The 26,288-nt window shown below is 36.2% G+C and overlaps 1 protein-coding gene across 13 annotated transcripts in view; it reads left to right on the top strand.

Moving 5' to 3' along the window:
• DOCK9 (dedicator of cytokinesis 9) overlaps positions 1-21,904 on the top strand; it is a 128,813-nt gene extending 106,909 nt beyond the window's left edge. For 8 of the 13 annotated variants that reach the window (XM_056328226.1, XM_056328221.1, XM_056328225.1 and 5 more), the window contains exons 42-54: positions 541-654; positions 794-1,009; positions 2,734-2,791; positions 4,631-4,737; positions 9,701-9,823; positions 10,158-10,271; positions 10,935-10,970; positions 11,789-11,935; positions 14,016-14,226; positions 15,732-15,922; positions 17,136-17,236; positions 17,449-17,587; positions 20,665-21,904. In XM_056328226.1, the coding sequence (XP_056184201.1) occupies positions 541-654; positions 794-1,009; positions 2,734-2,791; positions 4,631-4,737; positions 9,701-9,823; positions 10,158-10,271; positions 10,935-10,970; positions 11,789-11,935; positions 14,016-14,226; positions 15,732-15,922; positions 17,136-17,236; positions 17,449-17,587; positions 20,665-20,787 (1,680 nt within the window). In that variant the 3' untranslated portion in view covers positions 20,788-21,904. The remainder of the gene's footprint in view (positions 1-540; positions 655-793; positions 1,010-2,733; positions 2,792-4,630; positions 4,738-9,700; positions 9,824-10,157; positions 10,272-10,934; positions 10,971-11,788; positions 11,936-14,015; positions 14,227-15,731; positions 15,923-17,135; positions 17,237-17,448; positions 17,588-20,664) is intronic. The other 5 variants (XM_056328229.1, XM_056328223.1, XM_056328219.1 and 2 more) reach the window with 1 other exon arrangement.
• Positions 21,905-26,288: the final 4,384 nt, after the last annotated feature.

Raw genomic sequence — 26,288 nt, 5'->3', positions numbered from 1 at the left:
AAAAGGAATTATTTTGGGTTCAAGTAAGGCTGGTACTATTCTAAGAGTAAGAAAATGGCAATAAAATTGTTCAGTACAAGGAAATACTTGGAAACAATTGGATGGCCCTGTGTTTCGTAGGAAATATTTTTTGTTCATTGGTAGGAAATGTTCTGTTTTGAAGTACTATACCCTCTTGTGTATGAAGAAGGAAAAGTGCAGCTGCAAGCATGTAAAAGTCTAAAATAAAACAAATACATAGAAAACAGTGTGTTCTGACAAAGCTGGGAGTAATAATTTACTAGTTCTATGACCTCTGACTAGTTCACCTTGCAGTCAGTCTTTAGAGCAGAGGATGAGTGTGCATTAAATTTACACAAGCCTATTTTTTCTTGCCAGTGTTACTATACAAGTAACTGGGGGAAAAAATGAAATACAATTTTACTTAAGGGAGTAATCTTTCAATTAAGAAAAAAAAAATTTCTTTTGTAACTGTTTCATAGGTACATTTCAAGGGTATTTCATGAAATATGCACTAACAAGACATTTGTTTCTGTCAAGGTTATTATTTCAGTAAGCCAGTTAATTGCTGATGTTGTTGGAATTGGAGGAACTAGATTTCAGCAGTCTCTTTCCATCATCAATAATTGTGCCAATAATGACAGAATTATAAAGGTCTGTATTTATTATTCTTTCATACTGTAGAATGATGTTTGAAAACTCTTTCATAGCATCTTTTGCAATCATGTGTCAACTTTTTATTATGTGAAGAGTAGAAAAAGATAGTTGTTAACCTCACTTTTCTATGTTTTAGCACACTACATTCCCTTCTGATGTTAAGGATTTAACAAAACGAATTCGTACAGTACTGATGGCTACAGCTCAGATGAAGGAGCATGAGAATGATCCAGAAATGCTTGTAGACCTCCAGTACAGTTTGGCAAAATCTTACGCTAGTACACCTGAATTAAGGAAGACATGGTTAGACAGCATGGCAAGGATCCATGTTAAAAATGGAGATCTTTCAGAGGTAAGAGAAAAAAAATCAAACTAGTTTTAGTTTTGTGATAAGCTAAAGCTTGTCTTTCTTGAAATGCAAGGTGCTAATTGTAGTTGTCAGTGTGTAATATAATAAGCATTTTTAATAAATTTTGAATTGTTAGTGCATTAGTTTGAATGACTGAGAAGTTTTTGTCCTACCAAATGTGTGTAATTTCTGATTACTAATGTAAGGTGTTTGTTTAACTACCATAGCTGACACACTACTAATCCAGAAATGCTCAATGCAAGCCATGGAAGACACAGACCTTATACTTAAAAATATCTTTGTTATCAGTTGCTAAAACACTTAAAGACACTCCTTGAATTCCTCTTCAGTTGCCTTTATAGAATTAGCTTGACTGTATTCCAGACTGCTTAATAGAAACTCCTAATGTTCTTAAAATTGACAAATCCCAATTTTTTTGTTTCAAAAAAAGAAAGCTATCTAATTTCACTGTGCTGTTAAAGTATTTACTGCTAGCAAAAAGGAGAGTTGGGAGTGAGCATTTTTATATATCTTGATCTAAATATTTTATCAACATACAGAATGAATTTTTCTGTCTCTGGTAGTTTGTTCCATCTGAAAACATAGTGTTGCATGATATCAAGTTGTTTCATAAGCATGTGAGTTAATCTTGGCATCATTTAAACAAGTATCAAAGCAACCTGGCCTTGAACACTTCCAGTGATGGGGCATCTAGTACTAGAATTCTTTTCTTTGATATGGTAGCAACACAGAAGGCATATGCGATGCTCTGTTGTTAGATTTTTTTTTTTTCCTTATTTTGAAGGAAACAACTTCACCTTTCTCGGAACACAAGGTGGGTTTTTTTAGGTCTGTTTTTAGTGTTTTCTTATTGAAAACATAGTCTTTGGCTGTACAACTAGATAGGGACCTCTGTAAATCACCAAGCACAACCCCACACAAAGTATGAATTAAAGCTTCTGACAGATACTTAAACTTTTTCCTTCACCTCTGTTGTCTAAGATTCTGCAGCCTCTATGTAAATTGTTCAATTGATAATTACAGTTAGAATAACATTTTGCTGTAAGCCTACACCTTTTTACTAAAAGAAAAAACTTGTATCTTGTTTTTGTCCTGTCTGTGGAGAAAAGGGATCAGTGTCAATTTCATAAAATATTTCAAGCATTTGAAGATTACTCTGTCCCTCCTCTTTCTTCTGTTTTCCAGGCTGCACCAACCATATTCTTTCAAATTTTATTCATAGGTCAGATCTCTTTTTCTTTTGCTGCTTGTAGACGGTTTGTCACTACTTTTTTTTCTACATTTTTCTTAGTCTGGAGCCAAAAGGCAGACAAAACAGGTTAGCAGAAGCATCAAATGTTGAGCGGAGTAATTAATAGCTCTTTTATTTCACATAACACTTAAAATACATCCCCAAAAGAGAATTGCCTGGTTTTATTATAGCATGGTTTTCCTACCTTGTAATTTGTGATCTGTGGTTGCTCTCACATTGTATATTGCTGTCAGTGTTACTCAATGCTCTGGTAAAGGAGGAGCAAGTGCTCTTGCATAGTCTTTTGCATAAATGAGATGGAGAATTCTTACACCAGTCATAGGACATCTCCTGCAAAGCAGCAAAAAGGAAAACTAAAGACATTATCTCAAGCTAGGGCTCTTCTCATATACCTTGGTTTTAGTAGTTCCATTATAATTGTAATTTATGAGATCGTTAACTATTTCTGTTTTAGGCAGCAATGTGCTATGTCCATGTAGCAGCACTGGTTGCAGAATATCTCACACGAAAAGGTATGATTCTGAAATCTTACTTTAATATTTATATTTTTTCATTATAGTTTAGAAAAAGCATTAGTTTTGCTGAAGAAGTTGTAGGCATTTCAGTGTTCCCCAAGGAAAAAATTCTCACCTAAATGGATAGCATACTCACACATTTAAGAGTATACTTGCATACCTAAGAGGCAGCATTTCAGCTGAAGGTAAAGTAAAATTTTTAAGAAAGTAAAAATTTTAGTTTTACACCAGAGCTGCTAATAGCTGAAGTCAGATCCTTTCTAAAGCAAACTTATTGGTGAACATTCTTGTTCAGCAATTAATCTCTCGCTGCATATAGGGAAATATGGCATTGCCAGAGAAGGCAAAATAAATTCATTCAGATTTTCAGATGCTGAGTCAGTGATAATAATGCCCAGAATTCTTCACCTGTCTTGGTGTTCTGTGCTAGCGTGTCTGTAAAAGTGCGTTTCTGATGACCTGGGGCATAAGGTAGAAAACTACCTTCTATCTGTAGGATTAGAAGAGTTCTCATTCAGGGATTTGAGAAAATTAAAATACTATATGGCTTTTAATAAGAAAAATAGGTATCTGCTGGAAAATTTCAGAAATCTGTTAAGACTCAACGTTATTATGTTGAGCTGTTGTGGGTTTTTTGTAGACAGACAAATTCATATTCACAGCTTTTTAGCTTTGCCTTTGCATGACAGTTCAAAACGAAATAAAGTCGGGGTCTACAAGATGGCTCTTCTCTGTTCCTTTTGTGCCTCTTGCCAGATACTTGTGTAGTGTGAAGGCTGTCCTTTCTGCTCCAGTGATTTCAGAAGCTTCTCTGAGACCAAATCTGAAATTAAGTTGCTTGTCAGAATTACTGTGTCCTCTTGGAAGCCTGATAGCAACTAACTAGTGATCATCTGTGTTGTATTCCTTCGGGTGATCTGCTATTTCTGTCTACTGTCATACCAAAGTTATTTCCTCTTAGTAATATAAAGGAGTTGAACCTGTGATATTTCTGGGAGTAAAACAAAAACATGGATTTGAGGCAGTCATTCAATAAAATCTCCGGAGGTCAGGCTGCCACCTGAGCAGAAAGAATCTTTGTAGGAATGCGCTATGAGATAAGTATCTGCAAGTCGTTGTGCTTCTGTAGTATTTACAGATTGCTCTTGAGGCTTTACTTAGTACAGGTTTTGGCCAAAAATCCTGATTTCTTAATTCAACATTCTGATATAATAAAAAAGAACAGAACAGAATGGCTAAAAGTGGTAGGTTTCATGTTCTAAACCCAATTTTTGCCAAGTACTTATTTCAGTAAAGGAAGTTAGATTGCTGGGGTTTTTGTCTTGTTTATAGACTGACTTCATATATGTACAGCTGAGTAACCTGGTTTGGCATCTTTTGATTATTTTGTATGGTTGCTGTCAGTCCATTCATGTTATTCAGACTGAGGAAGCTGATATGCCAGGGCCTGTTTCTGTACAGAGTTCCAGCATGACTTCATGCCAGTTTAATTAAATACTGTAAAAGTTACCTTGATTAGATCTTAGATTCAGGGTGGGGTAGATTGGACACAAATTTAAGATAAAACAGGAAGAATCAGACTCTACTTATTTTGGTAGATAAGAGTCCAGATATTAACATCTGTTAATTTTTTAAAACATATTTATACTTACAGAGTTATGTGAGGTCTAGTATTCTAATCATGCAGTGGGAGGATGGATATGTTTTTTATTTATTTATCAGTTTGGTGGTAATTATGTTTAAACATTGCTTCTGCCTTTTCCAGCATCACAAAATGGCCTAACTTTATCCTGGTGCAGAAAAGTAAATTTGTCTATTTTTCTTTTTCAATGGCAGGGATGTTTAGGCAAGGTTGTACTGCTTTCAGAGTAATCACACCTAATATAGATGAAGAAGCTTCAATGATGGAGGATGTTGGAATGCAAGATGTTCACTTCAATGAAGTAAGTAAGCAAGCATAAAAGTGTTAAAATTGATGCACACTGAAGTGCTGTTTGTTTTTCCAAGTTTCGTGTTTCAATCTGGAGGCTGACTAATATGATGGATATTATAATTGTTTTCTTAGCTGCTAACCTCATCCTAAAACTGAAATAAAAAATTTCTGTGAGCTGTTGCAGCTTTACAGAATTTACTTTATGCATATTTTTAAATAAAGCACTAGGACATAGACTCCACCACTATCGAATAAAAGCAAGCAAAACGGGGTTTTCAAGCTGCTTGACAGGATGAACACTACTGTGGTTTATTTATTAGTAAGCAAGATCTGGTTTGTTTTGAAACTGGCTTTGATTTAGATTATTACTACACTAGTAATCATGAACATGTATTCACTGATTTTTGCTGGTACAGTTTCCCTAAGCAAAAATGCCATAACAGTGAAAGTGGTTTTACTCACACCAGGCTTGCCTCAATGCTGTTGGTTTTTTTTTCCTGGGTTAAGTTTCCCTCCTTGTGTCTTTGCTGATCCATCTGAGCTGGCTTTACAGTGACTTTTAAGAAGCCTATATGAAAAGGTTATTCATAATCTTGCTCATGAAGAGCTATGTGTACACTATATATTTGCCAGTATAGGCAGGGGAGGGAGGGACAGACCACTACTTGCAGTAGCTGTGTTGGAAAAATTACTGGTGTGTAAGCATAATTGTACAACAAAAATTTTTTTCTTTTGTGATCTAGTTTGTATATGGCAAAGGTATATGACAAAATTATTTGACTGGTCAAATTGTGACAATGCTGACAGATTTAGGAGGAACATACAGAAGACTTGATGGTTTCAACCTGGCTTTAGGCCTAGGGTACCTCGGTACTGTTCTGCTCTATAGTTTTAAGACAAAATTCGTTGACTTGCCTCTTTCTGGGAAGTCAGGAGTTGGAATTACTTGAAATGAGAAATACAGTGCTTTTCCTTTCCAAAGACAATAGCAGATTGATTTTGTAAAAAATGTGTATATTATATTCTTTAAATGACTGATTCTCCTGATCTAGCATGAAATTTATCATGTTACTCAAAGCAAAATATATGCTGCTTTAAGCGAGCCAAGAGTTGGAGAGTTGGGTTTCTAGTGACTACTGCTGATGGAAACTTTTCTTAGGAATTCTTCTCAGTGTCTACCTGACAAACCATTTGTCAGAGCTAAATTCTTTTGTATTGTTTAAATTGGAATGTCTTTATTCTTTTTCTTGTTAGTCAGGTCCTGCAAAAAGAATATACTGCTTTTTCTAGGTCATTGAACCCTATGCAAATTTATTTCCATCCCTCAGTATTTCCATGGAATGGAAGTAAGCCAAGAGTGAAATTATAAGCCTGTTGAGCTCGCAAAAGGTTCAAGCCTTGCCAAATTTCCGTTTTCCCTGCATGCAGCCCTTTTAAACTTAACCATGTATTACTCTAACTGATGAAATATTGAAAAAAGTCATGATGTTTCAGATAGCTTCATATAGTTCACCCCAGGAAGAGTAATAATAGGGTAGAATTGTTTGGGTTTTAGTAGACTAAAAATCATGGATAGATTAAGATTACTAGTATATTACAGAAATACTTCAAAACAGGTAGTCTAGTTGCTTCATGAGTAGGAACATATTCATGTATGGAGTGCTTAGTCAGTATGTTCTTCTGTAAGCAAAACTACATTAGTCTAAGAAAAAAAATCACGTGATAGATCAATTGGGTACAGAAATCAAGAAACCAGAAATATCTTTCAAGCTGTATTTACTACTGCTGAGCAAAATGGTGATCCGATGGGAATTCTTCCTATACACAGTAACAAGATTCATGTGGCATTTGTTTCTTAAGACTTAGAGTTTCCCTGGAAGCTAGTTACTTTAGAGTTAAATCTCCAAAGGAGTAATTACAAGTATGGGGGGTCAGGGGCTGTCCCTCCGTGTTTTTAAGAAGGGCAAAACATCTTTTATATTCTCCAGTTTATATAAAGTCTCCCTAATTCAGTGAAATTATCTTAAGACCATGTAGTTTCTCATTTTAAAAATTGAAATTTTAAAAATTCTCTCATTTTAAAAGAATTCTTTCTCAGGCCAGGGTTACCCTGACTAATTTCCTAAACTAGCCAGTAGAAAAAAACCCAAAATTGTGGTTCAGTTTTGTTTTTTAAACAAAGTTACTGTGTGCATTTTTAATAAAACAGGTGTTTACCTAGACAGCCTATTCAGCAGCACAAATCAAATTGTTCTTGCAGAACTAAAACTTTTCTGGGTGTCAGAAACAGGAAGGTGAAAATCTGGAACTTGATACACCCTTTCCATGTTAGACTTCACTGTAAGCAGTCCATCTGTGAGAGATCAGAGCTATGGCTAATAGGCCTGTGGCAAGTGCCAGATTCCATGCAGATTAAGGTTGGAAGCAATTTCATTCAGTTTTGTTGTACTTTTCCAAAATAAACTCTGCCAGAATGCAGCTCCACCACAGATTTTAAGTCAATCTCTACCTTCCTATTTGTTTTTTTCTGGTCTCTTGTTTGACTTTCCATGAGAGGATTTCTGACTTGCAGAGTTGTAAATGAAAGTGCATCACAGCTCACATGATCACATGCAGTGTAATTCAATATATTTGAAGCACTTTATGAAAAACCGAAATAGGTACTTAACAAACATATAAGATAATTTGTATGGTGGTGAAGGCTGATACTCGGGCTGATACTGTCTAGCATCTTCATTAGCAATCTAGGTCACGGGATACAGTGTATCATCAAGTTTGTGAATGAAACTAAATGGAGAGGAGTGACTGATACGTCGGGGGGCAGGGCTGCCATTTAGAGGGATCTCAAACTGAAGGAACACAGAAGCCTCTCAAGAGTTCTACAAAGACAAGTGCGAGGCCTTGCATCTGTGGAAAAAATCAGCCAAGGTCTCAGTACAGGCTGGGGATGGACTGGCTGGGCAGCAGCTCTGCAGCAAGACCTGGGAGTTCACTAGTGGACAAGAGGTTGAATGGGAATCGTCAGTGTAGCCTTGTGGTTGTAGCACGCTGAGTTGTATTAGAAAAAGTCAAGAAGTAGAGGGAAGTGGGTTTTCCCCCTTCTACTTAGCATTTCTGGTGCCTGATCTGTAATCTTGTGCCCAGTGCTGACCCCTCAAAGTCAAGAGAGATACCAACAAACTGGAAAAAGTCCAGCTCCTGAGGGTTAGTGGCAGAACCAGACTCTTCTAAGAGGTGTGCCATAAAAGGGTTAAGAAGCTGTTCTCACAGGTTATGAGGGAAGCTCTTGCTGGAGTCTTCCAGTGCAAATGGATAAGCACTGAGATAGGTGGCCCAGAAATCTTGGGTTCTTTTCCTCCCTCCTATCAGCTCTCACACATGAAGCTTTTGCTCTTTATATTTTTTTCCTATGTGCAAATGAGATTTTACTGCTTTTCTGCATTTGGATGCCCTCTGGTGTCTGAGCTAAGTCTCTTGTCATAAAACAGTGTTTGTGGGCAGCCCTTGTCATCCAGCAGTGACACTGGTCTTTCCGTTCTCACTGCCTGGTTGCTGAGGATGGAGATACTGGGGAGTCTGTACAGCCCCATAATGACTGGGGGAAAGGATATGTTTCAGGGACCATTGCAGCACACAGATAAGGGTGGCATTTTTCAGTCTCTTTTTGCTCTCAGTATTAAAGTTGGCTTTTCTTAGTGATGTCTTTATGTTGTCGTAGTCATCTACCAAAGGTGGGAAGGGAATAGAGTATCATTGGATCCCTTCTAAGGATAAAAGGAGTTATTTCCAGATTCTGGCTTCACCAGTACAATGCAAGAATGGTACCAGAAGGTCTCAAGAAGTAGAAATTTCATGTCTTCTGACATCTCTGTCTGAGACTTGGATTCTCTTGGAGATTCTTGGAGGTCCAAACATGGACTGAGATGTGTTAGGGTACGTGGATGGGAACGGACTTCTTCACAGTGATTCTGTCACACTCAAGCCATGAGCAAGTATATGACAGCTTCATCACAGGAGCTGTAAGATGCTCCGTAACATCTGTAAAATTGTTTGTTATAACTGAGTTAATGGAGTTAGACAAGTAATTTAAATTTATGAAAACTAGACTAACTAATAGTGTTACCTTAGTTTTGTTATGCTTATTGAAGTAGAAGAAATTAAATGAGTGGAAAGTAAAAAATTATGGCAAACTGAAGGCAGAGACTTTATATTTACAATGTAACTGCAGAAATGCAAAATGTATGCTTCCATTCTAACATACAGATAAGCATAGTTCTTAGTTAACCTTAAATAACTATGTTTTTGCTACAAGGGTATTAGGACCAAACCCAACAAAGCCAAGGTGGTTTCTTGCTTATATGACTCTGTTTTGACCCTGCAGGTTTTCTCTTCTCTAACTGTTGTTATATTTATTTTCATTCTGGACCACATATACCAAATTCCACTGTTGTACCTTGGTAATTACTTCTGAGTACAGATTTTTGGTATTGTAACTTTTTGTTTTATTGTTGATGTAATTTGTTTGATAGTTTCCTTCAGAACCATTACAGTCAAATGTTTGTATTGCTGTCTTTTAAAAATAATGCGCTCTCTGCAAAACCAAAAAAAAAAACCCAAGGAAACACCGCTTTGGAAAAAAGCGTGTTGCAAGTAAGACAGGTGTCTCAAGGTAAGACTTTGGCTTCTCACACAGGTGTCATTTTTAGAACTTAAGAAGTCAGGAGTACGTAAAAGAAAAGTACTGTTCCTGGGAAATACAAAAAGTACATGTGATACACTCAGACCGTTCTGTTCTATTTTGTTTCCTTTTAGCAGTTATTGATTGCCACAATAATTTAAATTACTTTGTTTAGATAATCTTGTTTTGAGGCAAGATCTCCCTTTGTATTAGGAAGAGCTTTGGTATAATTATTTGCTGTGCTTTTCACAAGTACTGAATTGTTGTATGTTACCAAATGTGTGTCCAAATCTAGGATGTGCTGATGGAATTGTTGGAGCAGTGTGCTGATGGACTCTGGAAGGCAGAACGCTATGAGCTCATTGCTGACATATATAAACTCATAATTCCCATTTATGAAAAACGGAGAGATTTTGAGGTACTCAATTCATCATAAGTAAATTTGAGGAAGAAAAAAATTCTGATTTTTCTAGTCTTAACTGCATGACATGTTGGACATCACAGAACAAAATTACTAAAACTAACTGAAATCTGAACGTGCTGAAAAATTTGTTTTCATTTTAAACAGTTTATTTTTATTTAAATAAAAATTAAAAATTAATCTTGCATACTGTCATTCTGATACAAGTGCTAAACCTGTTACTACTGTTCAGTTAAACATGTTTACTGGCTATAAGGACATCATTTATTGTCTTAAGGTAGGAAAGTTCTATGTTATTCTCTACACTATGATTGTTTTCTTTTATTTTTAGAGGCTTGCTCATTTATATGACACTCTTCATCGAGCATACAGTAAAGTAACAGAAGTTATGCATACAGGCAAGAGACTGCTGGGTACTTATTTCAGGGTAGCGTTCTTTGGACAGGTGAGTATTATTTAACTATCATTTGTCAGCTCTATGCAGTAAGAAAAACCTGAATTTATTTTACAAGGTATACTATTTAATGATCTATATTGATACCATGACATAAAAAGGACAAGAAACGTGTTCTTTAAGAAACACTTATTCACCATCAGTAATTTAGTTTAAAACATTTATCAATTCCAATACAATTCTTCATTATTTTCCTCAGTAAATTTTTTACTTTTTTTTTCTTTTTTCTTCTTTTATTTACTACCTTAAGGCAGCGGTAAGTTTTCTGTAATGTCAGTTCTTAACAACGTATTGACTTAATGTCTGTAATGCTACAGTGTGGTTTGCAAGGCTGCTTCTTAGATTGGTATGCATCGATAGCCATTGCAATTCAAAAAATAGCATTAAGTTCCATTTAGGGAACAAATCACCCTTTTCTATGCATCAGTATTGCATGCTTTGAACAAAAGTTCTGGCTGTGTACTGGACAGCTTCACATCCTGCAATATGTGTCTAGAATTGCGTATGCATCAGTATGGTATCACACAGCATCAAGTAATACCCTTTCTACATGCATAGCCCAGTTGCTAATTGTTCAGCTGAGCATGGAGAATTGTAAAATACTCTGAGCAGTATAACTTTACATGTATTCTGTTGTCTTTTATAACTTTATAGCAATACCAGTTTACAGACAGTGAAACAGATGTTGAGGTAATTACAGTAACCGCTTACAAAGCAAGCAATGCAGTAAAAACTACTGCATTTCACCTTAGTTTGATGTGGGTATTTTTGTCAATCTAGCCTGTGTTTATACATGTTATGTTGTGCTTTTCTATTTTGTCTATTTCATTTATGACAGAAGTGTTTATTTTCTTGTTTCAAACCTGAACTCAGACATGGCTTCTTGTTTTAAACCAATGACCTGTTTCACTTCCCATGTACTCTACTTTGCATTTAGTTACGGTTTTAAAACATATGCCTTATGTAATAAAAATAAAGAAGTATATGGTAATATGGTACAACATAAACCTAAGATCTTTACATAAATTAAACTTCGCTTTCTGGGATTATTTTTTTATTACTACATAAAGATTTTTTCAGATTATTTTTATGGAAACTATTGCCAAAGTACTCACTTATGAATCAGATAGTCCTGTCGAGCAACAAGACTGTTGTTGCAACTCTTTTGGCAAGTGAAACAGTGCCGAAAGTTCACTTTTATATAAAAGTGAAAAAAGTTATCTCAAAGGCTTGGCACACCATAAAATTACAACAAAACCTTTAAAATTTTAACTGTGTGTTGTCATTATCTTTCACTCATTCTGTAGTAGATAATTACATTTTTCTGAGTTTTTTTTTTATTTGCTTAGGAATACCTTTTTTACGTAGATTCTAATTTCTCTTTATTTATGTTTGCTTGAATCCTGATGTTAAATGTTTGTTTGCTTTGAACCACACGCATTATGTTCATCTTAATCATTGCTCTATGTGGTTTTTTCCCAAGATTTTGATTACTTTATTTTTTACAGGGATTCTTTGAGGATGAAGACGGAAAGGAATATATCTATAAAGAGCCTAAACTCACACCTCTTTCAGAAATTTCCCAAAGACTCCAAAAACTCTACTCTGACAAATTTGGATCTGAAAATGTCAAAATGATTCAGGATTCTGGCAAAGTATGATCTTGATCCTCTATAAAAAATTCTAATAAATTACTTCCACTAATCCACTTGAAATACTGTGGGATCACTGTCTGTTACTCATTTGGCACACAAACATATGTGTCTAAACATGCTAGTGGTTGAAGGGCATGACAGAAATATCATCTTCTATTAAGGTTACCTTTAAGAACAACAAAAAAACCCCTTAATTTCCATGGTGTTACCTCTCAAAATAATAATTGTGTCTTAGGACAAATTTGGATTATGATCAGTTTGTGTTAACTTTAGCTATATTTCTTGCCAGTTCATGCACACTCATTCTTTGGAAGTTTGTCCCTTTTCTGCATCTTGAGAGTCCGAACTTCTTTCAGGAAAGAAGTAGGAAACAGAGAAAAGTACCTCTTCTGAGAAAAGTACCATATGTAATTAATACTTTTAACTCTGTATCAGTTGTTATGGTTTGCCTATGTCTCTGAGCCTGTTCAATTTTTATAAACACTTAAACTGTAGGAAAAAAAAAATGCTCACGCAGAGTCATCTGGTTAGATCTGGAATTGTCGCAGGAAATACTTTCCTTTGCAATTGAAGGCTCCAAAACTGGTGAACTAAAGAGAGCTACAATATCCCGTATGCTGAGAAGAACACATACTGTGCAAATTGCCTCTCTGCATTCCTTTTGTTCCCTTCCTCAGCCAATTTTTAACTTTTGTTTGGCCTCAGACTTTATGGTGATTTTTTCTTAAGATAATTTCCTGTCTCTTCTGTTACTTGATTCTGCCAGTAAGATCACAAAGGTCTGCACTTCTTGGACTGAAAGTGCAGCAGTGGTGGGCTTTTCAATGCTGGAACTTAAGGAGAGGAGGACTTACACAAAGGCTAGGTTTCTTGCCATGGAAGGCAAGAGATTTATATTGTAATCTCAGTTTTTCACAGCTCTTCCAGTGTACTCTCCTGATTTCTTTACAATTAATTATAGTGCATATGTTTGTCAGCATTTATAGGGAACATTTTTCTATCAGCTATATCAGAATGAGTACGTAAATTATATAATTTACCACTTAAATTCCAGTCCAATAATATTAAATAAAAAAAGTAATAATAATCAAGCAGCATGTTCTAATAAAAATGGATTACAGCAGGGAGATCTTAGCTCTGTTCCCGGTTTGCTCCAGAACTTACCTGGTGACTTCATGTGTCTATTTGCATTGCTATTTTTCCCACTTAGTTTATAGAATTGAAATGGGTCAGAGACAGGCAGAGATAACGTGAGTATTTGACATGAGACTAAAGTGGTAGGCAACAACATTTAGAAAGATGCACAGGTTTAAGGTGCCCGCTTTATCCTGTAGTTGGGGGGAATTTACAAAAAAAAATCATCATCCTTGGTCCATTTAGGGACCCTGCTGGGCAAAGATTTAGTGTCCTTATCTATTGATACTGGAGCCTCGTTGCTGCTTTTAGCAAATTAAAGACCTGGCAGTCTATGAGGCTCTTAGTTCTGCAGTTCTAGAAACAAAATGAGCTTGAGTGGTAAAGGCTTGTTCCCACCATTACATTCTTTGGGAACCTTCATAGGGTGTCACAGTGGAGACAGACAGGTTGGGAGGAATGCCTTCTGAAGGCCATATCTGAGCTATTCACAATGTAGGGGTTTATTTTTAACTCTATAACTTTTTTTTATCACTAGCAATTTTTGGTCTCCAATCTACTGTTGTATCAGCAGTCATGTAGGACAAGTATTTGTTTCTGGGTTTTCTGTATCTGTGTGCCTTCCAGTGTTAATCATGGGTATAACTGTGTATTATGGGTTTTTTTGCAGTTCTGCGTAGAGCAATTATCAATAATGAATGTGTTTTTTTAAAAAAAAACAAACAAAAAAACCCCACAACCACATGTTGTAATGCATCTAGCTGTGTTGTCTTCCCAATAGAAACAATGCAGAGAAACCCTATAAGAGCATTAACATCTCCTGCATTTTCAATAATTTGAAGGTTAAGAAATGAAATTTGATTTCTGAAGGTTATGTGACTACAATTAAATTCACTTTATTCACAATGTAGCTATTTGATTTTAATTTTTTTTTCATGTTTTTAAGGTAAATCCTAAGGATTTAGATTCAAAATATGCATATATTCAAGTTACACATGTAATTCCATATTTTGAAGAAAAAGAATTGCAGGAAAGAAAAACAGATTTTGAAAGGACTCATAACATTCGTCGCTTTATGTTTGAGATGCCTTTTACACAAGCTGGTAAAAGACAAGGAGGAGTAGAAGAACAGTGTAAGAGAAGGACTATTTTGACAGGTACTGATTGAATGGAAATTTCCTTTAATTTAAAACTACTTTTTTGTTTCTTTTTTGCACTTATTTCTTAGATACTTAGGTTTTTCTATATGTTGTGTATTTGTCAGAAAAAATCCTTTAGAAGATTGCACGCAACTGTTAGAGATGATAAGAATTGCAAAGTATACCGAAATACTGTTAGAACAACCTTTTGAAATCAATGCATACTTGAAAATAATACTCCAAAATGTGATATGCAAACACTTATAAATGACCATCTGAGAATACGTATATGACTGTGATTTCTTAACCCCTAAGCACTGGAAAAAGAGAGTAAAATCTCATATGCAACTAAGTTCTAACTATCCTTGACTTCTAAATAATTTGGGGTTTTTTTTAATAAGTCTGCATCTCGCTCTTTGCCCTTCCCTGTGCTCACCTTTCTTTGCTATAAAACATTGAAGAACAGTGGTATTATGCTTGCAGTCTTGGGTGTGGCATTTTTCAACATTCTTTCAGTCTTCGGATGTGTAAAATGCGGCATTGGTTCTTTTAGCTAAAAGCACGAGGAGAGCCTGAAGGACAAGGTCTGGTTTTATTTCCAGCTCCAGTTTCATTGTGTCTTTGGTCTAATCACTGTGCTTTAGTTTCTCATTTGTTGGCTTTAGAACGGAGAGTGCCCATCTATCTCCCATGGGCTCAAATTTTAAAGATACTTAGTTCACTGATACAAAACATTTTATTGTACTTTTTTTTTTAAGGGAAATAGTTACAGTGTGTTTGGCAGTGTTCCTGTGTAAGGCGTAAATGTGAATTTGTGAAATAACAAGTTGCTTTGAGTGGCAACATTAATTCAAATATTCTAATTCTGTTCTGTATGGGTTTTTCCATTTTACTTAAAGTCCTTCATAGCTGTCCGCTAAAAAACTTTTTGCATTTTTAGCCAAAACTAGGTTTTTCAGACTGGTTTCTTCAAGGGATAATCCTCAAATACTTTTTGGGTTGTCTTTTTTCTTAAGCTTCAAGAATTAAGAATCTGGAGTCTAGCTTTCCTTTTTAGAAAAAGACTGTTTTGTGGGTTTGTCTTTAATGACAAATGTGAGAAGCTCACACTTATCTTAATACAGTGGTAAAACCAATTTAAATAAGTGACTTTAGCTATGGACAGCTGACATAATACTTGTGAGGAACAGCTTTGCTATTTTTGATTCTTCTCAGAGATATGTGGATGATAAACAATTCTTTTTACAGTTCTTGTATGAATCAAGTTCAAATGGTTTAATTTTTGGTTGTTAGAAGCAGTAATGACAGTGACCTTTCTTTGCTGTAATACATGTAAAGCTATACATAATTCCATTTTCAATATTTGGTTTCCCAGTACATTTGGTAGTATTTCTAATTATATAATAGGGTATTAAATTGGGCAACTAATTACATCAAAATGAGATTTTAGCATAAAATTATTTCAAAACACACCTCATTCAAAAACCTTTTTCTAACTATATTAAATGTGTTCCCATCTGTAGCTATACATTGTTTCCCTTATGTGAAGAAGCGCATTCCAGTAATGTATCAGCACCATACTGATTTAAACCCAATTGAAGTAGCCATTGATGAAATGAGTAAAAAAGTTGCAGAACTTCGGCAGCTTTGCTCTTCAGCTGAAGTGGATATGATCAAATTGCAGCTGAAGCTACAAGGAAGTGTCAGTGTTCAGGTAAGACCATATACTTTGTCATTCAGCTCTTCCACTTGCTTCTGTCCCTGGAAAATTATATAAGTAGTTGGTTCATCATTAGTTTGTTATGTATATTCAAGACTGTGCTAAATTAGAAATACGCTCACTGTTTGCATTTATTTCCAGAATAGGAAAAGCAATAAAAATATTTCATGTAAACACTGATCATGGACAGTTACATAAAAGGGTTAAGATTCAACTCTGGAATCTATGGTGGTCTGAGCCCCACCTGGTATTGCTGTAAAGCTGAAACTACCATGAAACAGTGACTTCCCATATGAGAGTGAATGAGCATATTTTGGCTAGATGCAGATCTGCTCACAGTAGGTTCAACATGGTAATTATTGCTTTTGTATTTTGGTAAGATCCCTATGGAGATGAAGAGGGAATGCCAAAATATAGAAGGAGGGTAACAGTAGAAAATCTCACTGTACAACATTTTGTTACTTGAATGTATAAGGAAACCATCAGATTTATCAAAATAGGGTACCTAAAACAGTTGTAGCATGTACAAGTCAGTGTGGTCAGGGTCTTAAGAAGGCAGTGACAAAAGTGCTGCTCTGTTATTTTTAGTTGATTCAAATCAAAGGAACGGTAAACACAGCTATCTGAAATGAGCTGTTTTCATGTTGAAGAGAACAAAAGAAACAAAAGCAACAATAAACCAAGGTTCCAGAATCTGCAAGTTGTCAAGCTACCATTTTGGATGAGAAAGGAGGGGCTGTCACTGTTAACATAAAAGAATAATAGGGATGAGTCAGAAATCATTGAATCCACTTTTCATGTAGCTGCCGTAATAGCACAGTTAAATTTCAGAAAATTATTGCAGAATTTTCAGCTTGGAAGAGTGTTTTCAATAGATAAGCATATCAAACAGTAGTAGATTTAGCTCATTTTCCTCATTTTCCCACCTCACTTTCATAAATAGAGATGACAAATTGCTGTTATCAGCAGTTACTTTGCCACTTCATCAGTGGTTTCTTTGTGCCAGGACAGGTTCATACAGGGTGCTGTAGAGACCTCTCATGCTCTTATGTGCCAGCTCCAGCAGTTTTCTTACTTCATAAGTCCAGTTTTCTTGAAATCACTGTGTTCCAAGAAAATGAAATCAGACACACACCTGTAGTACCTGTTATTGCTAAGACCGTATGTCAGAGAACTGACTTTATTTTGTAATCTTTATTCTTTTTAGGTTAATGCTGGTCCATTAGCATATGCAAGAGCTTTCTTAGATGACACAAACACCAAAAGATATCCAGACAATAAAGTAAAGCTACTAAAGGAAGTTTTTAGGTATGTGGTTTTTTGTTTGGTGGTGGGTTTTATTTTTTGGGGGGTGGGGGGAATTGACTTTTTTCCCCAAGATTGATATCATAATGACTTTTTTTTTTACTTTTATAGTTTCTGACCGTATGAAAACATATTTTAAGCTGGCATTTTGAATTAATCTTTTGGATTTTGTATTTCTAATTGAGATTTTTTTATTATTCTTTTATCTAAATCAGGCAATTTGTTGAAGCTTGTGGGCATGCTCTGGGTGTAAATGAACGACTTATAAAGGAAGATCAGTTGGAATATCAAGAAGAAATGAAGGCAAACTACAGAGAAATGGCAAAAGAACTTTCTGAAATAATGCATGAACAAGTATGTGCTAATATTAAATCATACATACCAACGTTCAGAATGTAGCTGTAATGTTGAACCCACTAGGAAAAGAGTATGTAATGCTTTATACAAGAGGATTGTTTCTTTTTTTTCTTTATTGGAGTATAAGCATATCATGGAATTGTGGAACTTCCTCATTTTTTTGTTTGTGCATTTTCTGCAGATGCTTTCTTGACCTTCAGAATCAAGTCTTTCTCATTAAGAAAGTAGATCTGGTTCACACCAGTCTGGTTTTTTGCAGGAGAGAGACTGTAGCCAAGATAAAACAAATTTACTGACATGAGTATATGTATCATTTATACTTCATATGTGTGGTTACAAGGGTCTCTATGACCCAAAAAGCTCATTTTAGTCTGTACTTCCTGGTAACTGTAGGGGAATTGGATCTGCAAGGTTAGCTCTTTTTCTTTAGATTTTGGAGATGTAAGCATTTACTTCCACGACAAAGAGTTAAACTTCTTTCAAGAAGTATTCCAACACATTTTCTTGAGGAGAATCCACTACAGACAAAGAGGATATAGGAGAAGGAAAGCCAAAACTCTCATGGACTGAGATGTAGGACCTTGCATCTGGGATCAATGGTAGAAATGTCTCCTCACTTCAGAGGCAAGGATATTATTTCCGGGAGGACAGGAAGAACTGAAGATTCATACTTGATCCCTGTCGTCTTGACATTTAAATTCGTCACATCAGGTTCCTTTTCTTTAATCCATGGGTGTTTGTATAATCTTTTCCCACAGCCATAGAGTGGCTTATAGCTCTCAACACTCAAGGCTAGTATTTCTGTCCCACAAGAAATACTTGTGTTTTCTGATAATATTTTACCTTACAAATACACATGTCTATGAGACTTCCTTAGATGTGTGACCATAATAGCAACTTTTCTTAGTCTAGGAACCAATGCATCCTGGTCTGGATAACCAGTTGATACAAAGAGGAGCTTAGAGGTTCTCTTGTCCATACAAAAACTATAGGCTTTATTCAGAAATCAAATTGTACAGTAAAAATTAAACTTGAGACCTACCTGAGGTGTTCAGTGTAGCTGGCATTTAAATGCTCTATTAATCTTCCAGGGTTTTTTTCAGGATTGCATCTTTTAGATGTGCAATGACTTTACCCATCTGCAATTTTTTGACATCTCTAAATTATTATTATCCAAGAAGTACTTGCTCGAAAAGGTAGACACTTGTTGGTTTAACAGCTTATCCATAGGCTTATCTAAGAGAGATTTGCCTTTATTCCACCCTTGCTTAGATCGTATCCAAAACTTTTATGGCTATTTTTTTCCCCCTGTTCAAAAATGTGTCGTATCTAGAGTTCACTTCGCATGCCTTCTTGCTGTCTGTTATTTCCTGATGTGGTTTTCTCAGATACTGTGCTGTGAGTAGCGCTGTGCTATGATATAATTATGGTGAAGCACAAGAATACAGCAAGCACATAGGCTTTATTTTCATTCTTGTATTCTTTTGTTATACTATCACAGGGAAAAACTTACCACAAAACTAGCTTTTCTTAACTACCAATGATGGAGAATATTGTGGTACAAGGTTTGTAGGGAATGTTACCATTTGGTCAGAATCTGTGTGTGGCTTGCTTGGGTTTTTTAATAAAAAAACAGTATCTTTCAGATACGCATGTCAAGGAAAACAGTTTTGAAAGATCCCTCAACAGGAAAAGAGGTTGCTTAGCTGACAAAAATGGGACAGTTTGACTGTATTTCAGTGTGACTTACTGAAAAGCAGAGAGCAGTGAAGGGTTTTAGAAAGGAGACGAACTGATTGGACACCTGATTTAGATGAACGAGGTATGTGGGAGGATTAGACAGCTGTACAGAAGACCCTTTTGGAAAAGAGGAGAATGTTTTGATCAAATAGTTTAATGACAATAAATGAAAAATTACTATTCCCCTAGCATAGGAAAAAATAAAAGAATAACAGGATGTACACAAGAAAAAATACTTTTAATTCAATGCAAGATTATGTACATTAGAAGAATATTCGTGTGTGAATTTCCAAAGTTTGATGATAAGAAAAAGCATGTAATGCTTGAAACTTCAGGAGTAAATCACATTGTCTAAAAGTAAACCAAGAAAAGAAGGGGCAAACAACTAATACCTATAAGATAGTGTGAACAGAAAATGGAAGTACAGCGCTGGCTGCAGTAATGTTTACTATTAGCCTACCACTGTGTTCTTTTTATGCAAATGTAATTAGTTGTAAGTAATTAAAGCATGGTATTGGTTTGGTTGGGGTTTTTAAATGAGATAGGTCACTCCCCTGGAAGCTTAGAATCATGAGGCTTTTCACTGAAATCTTTAAAAATGTCACCTTTATGTGCCTGCCTATTGCTGTATTTGGAAAAAGCTTCTCACAATGTTTACTCTAATGTCATTGAAGAAACTATTAGCTGTCTTATTATAGTGTGGGGTTTTAAACAACTGCAAAAATTTTGTTACAAAGAATATAGAAAAGAATTTTAACAGATGTTTCTTTTTTCTTCTCTGCTGCTTGCCAATATGATCAGATGGGATGGTAATTAATTTTCTTTACTTGTGCTCTTAGTTTGTCTGATTTTTATATCATTCCTTTTTTCCCCCAATATTTCTAATCTTAGCATTACTTAGCAGTAAATTTATAGCTGTCAAGAGTAAAGTCTTTTTGGTGCTCTGAAAGCTTTTGATAGAGGTATGATTTGAGCATTTCTTAAGTCAAAAAAAAAAAAGAAAACAAAAAAGGGAAAAAGCATGCCTGTTGTTGTGAAACTCCTGTTGAAAGTTAACAAGAGAAGTGAGAGAAGCTGTCCAAGCTTCCTCTAGAGAGGACAGTGTAATACCTAAATTAGGAGAACTGACATTGGAGAAATAAATACTGTCCTCCTACAACTAGTAGAGGAGGATAGCTGGAAATGGTGACCACCCTCAAAAAGAAGTTCTGTGCGATTGAGAAGGTACTGCAAAGTTGAGTTGATAAGCAGCATATTGTGAAAGTGGTTCGTTATTTTATAAATTCTTGTGTCATTTTGTAACACTTTGGTAAATACGTATTTTGCATTTTCAGATTACTCCGGTTGAAGAAAAGGCCAGTGTTATACCTAATTCGCTACACATTTTCAACGCCATAAGTGGAACTCCAACAAGCACAACAGTTCATGGGATGCCCAGTTCTTCTTCAGTTGCATGATTGTTTTGTAAAGGGAAGTATGTTCAGGGGTTTTTGTTTGTTTTTAAAGTATGTGGATTTGCTTCGTTGTGTGCAAACTCAGGATGATTTTGAAGCTAAATGTTGGGCACGTGCAAGCTGCATAATTCATACGAACGTCTGAGCACACTTAGCAAACAGCAGTTACTGGTGATAGTTTTTAGAGTAAGGGAGGCGCACATCTATTTTTTTAATCTTGCTGGTAACATTTTAAAAGTAGTCACAATGTCATTGCAGAAGTGCGTGTTGGAAAATTATGAAGTCAAATTTAATTTCTCTTTTTCATTAGAAAGTATTATTAAAATGAATTGCACATTACTAAAAAGTGTTGTGGGATGTAATTTTGCAGATATGTAACATTTGGGTGTTCTTTTTGTGTATGGCACATAGAGATTGATTCCACGTCCAAGAACTATTTTGGGGCTAGACAGAGACACTAGTTTTTTGGGTTTAATGGAACTGACAATAGTAGTTTTTGTACCATTTGGCAAATTGTTGTGCTTTATTTTATACCTTGTTGTTTTGGAGGTATGTGAGCTTAGATCTTATTAAACAACTAAATGCAACCAAAGGTCTGTATTAATGAACACTGAGTTATACTAAAATATCAATAGGAGTAAATTGTTATGTACATATTGTTTGTTAATACAGTCCGTACAGTCTGTACATAAATGTATTACATTTCTAAGCATTTTTTAATATTCATACCAGCTCTTAACCTTCTGCTTTCAGTTTATTGTGAAAATTTGCTCATTCCAAGTATATGCAGACTTTACAGTTCATTTATTCCTGTATATAAATAAGTGCAATATAAAGATGTATACAGTCTTTGCTATGTTAGGTTTATAAGCAGTTATTAAAAGAAAAAAAACTTTTGCCAAAGCAATGGAGTATGTAATTGGTAATCATGGTTACTGTGGTAAATGGTGGTATAATTTAAAGCTTTTTCCATATTCTTATTCTTTTAAGACATTAATTTAGTAATTTTATATTTGGGAGAATAAAAGTTTTTAATTTTATTTAACTGGAAGCACTGTCCTGCTGTAATTAAACATTCTGTACTACATCTATATTAAAAGGAAAAAGGTAGTTACTTTTCTCACCGTGTGCTCTGGTTATTATTTTACATTTGTCCCTGAGACTGGGGAAAGAGAAAGGCTTGACTGGAGGGGAAAAAAAAAAAAAGGGGGGAGGGGGGGAAAAAAAGCTGGCTTTTTGCAGCTTAAGTGTGAGATGCAGACAATTCTAGGGTTTATTTCATATTCCTTGTCAACAAAGGGAATTTAGGTTATTAATTGAGACATCAGTTTTGGATCCATCACATTTGACTCGAGTAGCATGTTACCATAACTAAAAGTTGTTACTCACCCATACAGTTAAGAAGTTTTGAAGACTTCCTAACCTTATCACATGACAGTAGAAATCATCTTTTCCTTAATGACATATGGTTTACTGTCATTTTCTGTAGCACAGCCTGAAACTCCTGTTGCCATTAATCATTAAAGGTTTTTTCTGAAACAGCTTGTCCTGGGACTGAAATGCTGGATAACTGTGCTTTTCCCAGTTACGCTTCCGAAACAAGCTTCCTGTTTGTTTAAAAAGCATATTCCTTAAATTAAAAAAAAAAACAAAAACAAAAAACACAAGCAAAAAAACCAAAACCCACCCAGAGATAAATACTTCTAGACAGTGAACACATATGTTAAAAGATAGTCCCCTTTCTCCCGCTGTACCATATATGCTATTGCTTTTTTGTTTGTGGGTATAGAAAAACTTTGTTATCTAGCAATGTAATTGCTCTCAAAAAATATTACTAGGAGAAAGTGGTCCCGTAAAGTTGTTTTGCCATTCAGGAAGATTTCTGTATCAATATATTAATAGAAATCAGGTACGTCATGGTGGCTTCTTGCAATTGCCCTACTTTTCCTGACTTCCCCTTTGCCCTGGGAGCAGAACCGATGGTTTCCTACAGTTGTACAACACCTTTTGCACAGTGTCCTCAATTTGATGGAGTTGTATCTGCTAACCAACTTATAAATGTAGTATGTTTTCATAACTGAATATGGTTATCTGTGTAGATTTAGATACATCTAAATATATGTTTAACTTATTTTGCTTGCTTGCTGAAAGTTGGCCTATGAAAAATAGCGAAACGTAGTTGACAAAAGGTTGATGTAGGTTTACATAGGGTAGTGTTAATGATTAGCATGTATGGAACTCTGAGTTCATGGACACTTTGTTTATAGTCTTACATGATTCATTTATGTGAGAGAACACACCCTCTAATGTATTGTTTTGGTTTTAAGATACACTAGAAAATTATAGAATGCCTCCTTAAGTAGAAAATGCCAGAAAAAAAAAGACTATCTACTGCAGTTAACTTGAAAGGGAAAAATACTGCCTAATCGTTAGATATAATTTAAATTACATCCTCCTCCTGAATAATTCATTCTGTATCAGCTCCCCTTTTCTGTTGTTACTTCTGCAACATGTAAATTAACTGTCTAATATGGGTTATTTTTTCTATAAAGACTTGGGTTCTATGCTGGTTTTGGCTGGGATAGAGGTAAATTTCTTGACAGTACCTGGTATGGGGCTATGGTTTTGATTTGATAGAAACAGTGTTGGTGGCACTGGGATGTTTTAACTGTTGCTAAACAGCACGTGCACAGAGCCAGGACCTTTTCTGCTCCTCCAGCCCACCAGCGAGCAGGCTGGGGGGCACAAGGAGCTGGGAGGGGACACAGCCAGGACAGCTGGCCCCAACTGACCAGAGGGATATTCCATACCACATGTCGTCATGCTCAGCAATAAAAACTCTGGAGAAGGTTTGCCAGGGCAGTGGTTGCTTAGGGACTGGCTGGGCATCACTCAGCTAGTGGCAAGCAGGGGGGGTTTGCATCATTTGTTTTTCTTGGGTTTGGTTTTTTGTTTTAGGGGGGGTGGGGTTTAATGTATTAAACTGTCTTTATTTTAACCCACAAGTTTTTTTACTTTTACTTTTCTGATTTTCTCCCTGTCCTGCTCCAGAGGAGTGAGTTAGCTGCTATGTGAAGTTAAACCACAACAGTCCTTTTTAGCACCCAATGTGGGACTTGAACATTTGAGGTAACAGATATGCCCACAGCATGTTCCTGTTTTAACAGGAAAAAACCTTACCTTTTTTAACAGTTGCTGGTTGCAATGTTGATTCACTTGTTCTCAGCTTTGGTTTATCTGGTTGATGCCATGCTCCCTGGGTTTTTTGCTGTACGTCAAATTTGGGAGCTTGTTAAAGGCTGTATTTGACTTCTGCCATTTGCTGTACAGTGTAGCACTTGGTTGTGTTTTGCCTGGGAGAAATAAAATAAAAGCCTTGGCCATGAGCCTAATCTGGTATTTGGGCCCTGCGTTGTTGCCTTCCCCCTATGTCGGGAACCATCTCATGAAGGCAATTAACAATTACACTTTTCCCCTTTTCTCCTCCAAGGACAAACTGGTAGATGAAATGAAGAATGGCACCTTCCTCTTCTTTTCCTGGGGGTTTGATGTTTTTTCCCTTTTTACAGTAACTCTTCAGGATCTTGAACATCCTTGGGTAACCAACATACTCCCTATTAGCATGTTTCAAGAGTATGTTTCCAGCTTTTCCTAAGGTTAACCAGATATTTCAGAATGTCCCACAGGGATATGTCCCCAGGCACTATGGTTATGGGTAGCAGGGCATGCGGGTGGGTATGGGCCGGTACCTGGAAGGGTTGTCACCTCTGACTGTCTGGGACTTCGCCGCTGAACAAGTACAGGGTCTTGAAGAAGTGATGGAATATTTGAAAAAAGGATGCCTGGCCATGCCAGAGACAGAACTTACCACTGTATGCTGGGGCCTGACCGATGCCTACAAGGCTATTTAGCACCCTCGCGGGGAAGAGAGGGTCTGTGGATCTGAAGTTGTACAGACAGGCTGTGGCTGAACCAGAGACCCAACACCCGACTCCATCAGTCTGGCCCGATACGCTGTATCGCGTACTGCAGAGGAAGAGAAGTCCAAGGAATGAGGAGGCAAGTTGGGCTTAAGGCAAGTAAAGATGAGGGGTGTGGGGTCGGGGAAAATCATGAAACTGAGCCTTTCAAATTCATGTGCTTCAAAAACCTTTTTTTCGAGGTGCTGAGCATGCTGTTTTACTGTTGCTGCAGTTACGTACACAACAAGCTTGAGGGCTTGAGCGACTTCAAATGCCGCGCAGCTGTGGGTAATGGGGTACCATACCTTCCGAAGCCAACACCTCGGTGGAGAGTCTTCCCTTCTATCTCGGGTTGACATGTCTGTTATTTCTTACCCCACAGACTCACATACTTACCTCAGATACTGGATAACGCAGCCACAGACTGCAGGTTTGCTGCATCAAGTTTAAAGCAACACTGCGTGAATTCAGCTAACACATGCTTGGGTTTATATTGCCTTTTTTTTATTTCTTTAATGTTGCCTGTCTCTGTCCTGTAAGATTCATTCATGCTGGCTACCTGAACACCAGGTTCCTTGGGATGGTGGGTTTTGTAGCTAGTGCTGTATAATCTCTTCATGTTTGTCACTGTAATAGCAGACTCCCAAAAATGTAAATGTTTGACTTGACAAATTAAAGACGGGGGACATGAAAATTGTGAACAAAATTTGACAGAACTGCAGCTGAGTTCTTTTAATACAGGCTCATGTCCCAAAATAAATACTCTTTTAAATTGGTTTAGTTTCTATTTAGTATTTTAAGAATTGGTAAAGACATATATACCACATTACAGACGTGATTTTCAAATTAATAAAAACAAGACAACAGACTTTCTTCGAGTGGTAGACCACTGTCCTCATACAATCTAAAACAGTTATCAGGCTATATGAAAGAAAATACTGATAACCACTAAGTAAATAAGTTTGAGCTGGCATTTAGTATTTGAAAAAATGGAATCTGGAGCCTGGAAGGAATCTGAACAGAAAAGGATTGCATTGGTTTGCTCTGATCAGTGGTGTTAGCGTAACTACCAAGAGAGAGCTGGAACTCCTGACAGAGCTGCTGAGTAACATCATTTTTTTCAGTGACATGAACTGAAAATGAAAGAGATCGTAAGTTCCCAAGGACGTACAGGTAACTGCAAGGAAAGAACCTTAGTTAAGCAAGACAGTTCAATTCATTGCTTATTCCCTAACTCCAAGGAGCTCTGGGAGTGTTGCTTGGGGAGAGATGAGCCCAGAGCTGTATTTCATTTAGTGAAGGTTTAGGAGCTGCTTTATCCGTAGTAATCAATAACAAGGGATGAAAGGGGACAAACACCTTTTATAATTGGTCTAATGAAATGGAAGAATCGTCAATGTAACTATTTACTTTTAGAAGGCCTGTGAAAAGACAGAAAATTTCTTTTCATCCATCAGCAGCCTGTTGAGGGCTTTTTCTTCTGGTTGCTTAACTTTTTTCTCTCATCACCAGTGGTGGATCCCTGTTCTGTATGCATAATTT

This window comes from Falco biarmicus, chromosome 2, assembly GCF_023638135.1.
Source record: "Falco biarmicus isolate bFalBia1 chromosome 2, bFalBia1.pri, whole genome shotgun sequence".
Taxonomy (NCBI): domain Eukaryota; kingdom Metazoa; phylum Chordata; class Aves; order Falconiformes; family Falconidae; genus Falco; species Falco biarmicus.
This window is presented reverse-complemented; position numbering and strand designations above follow the sequence as displayed.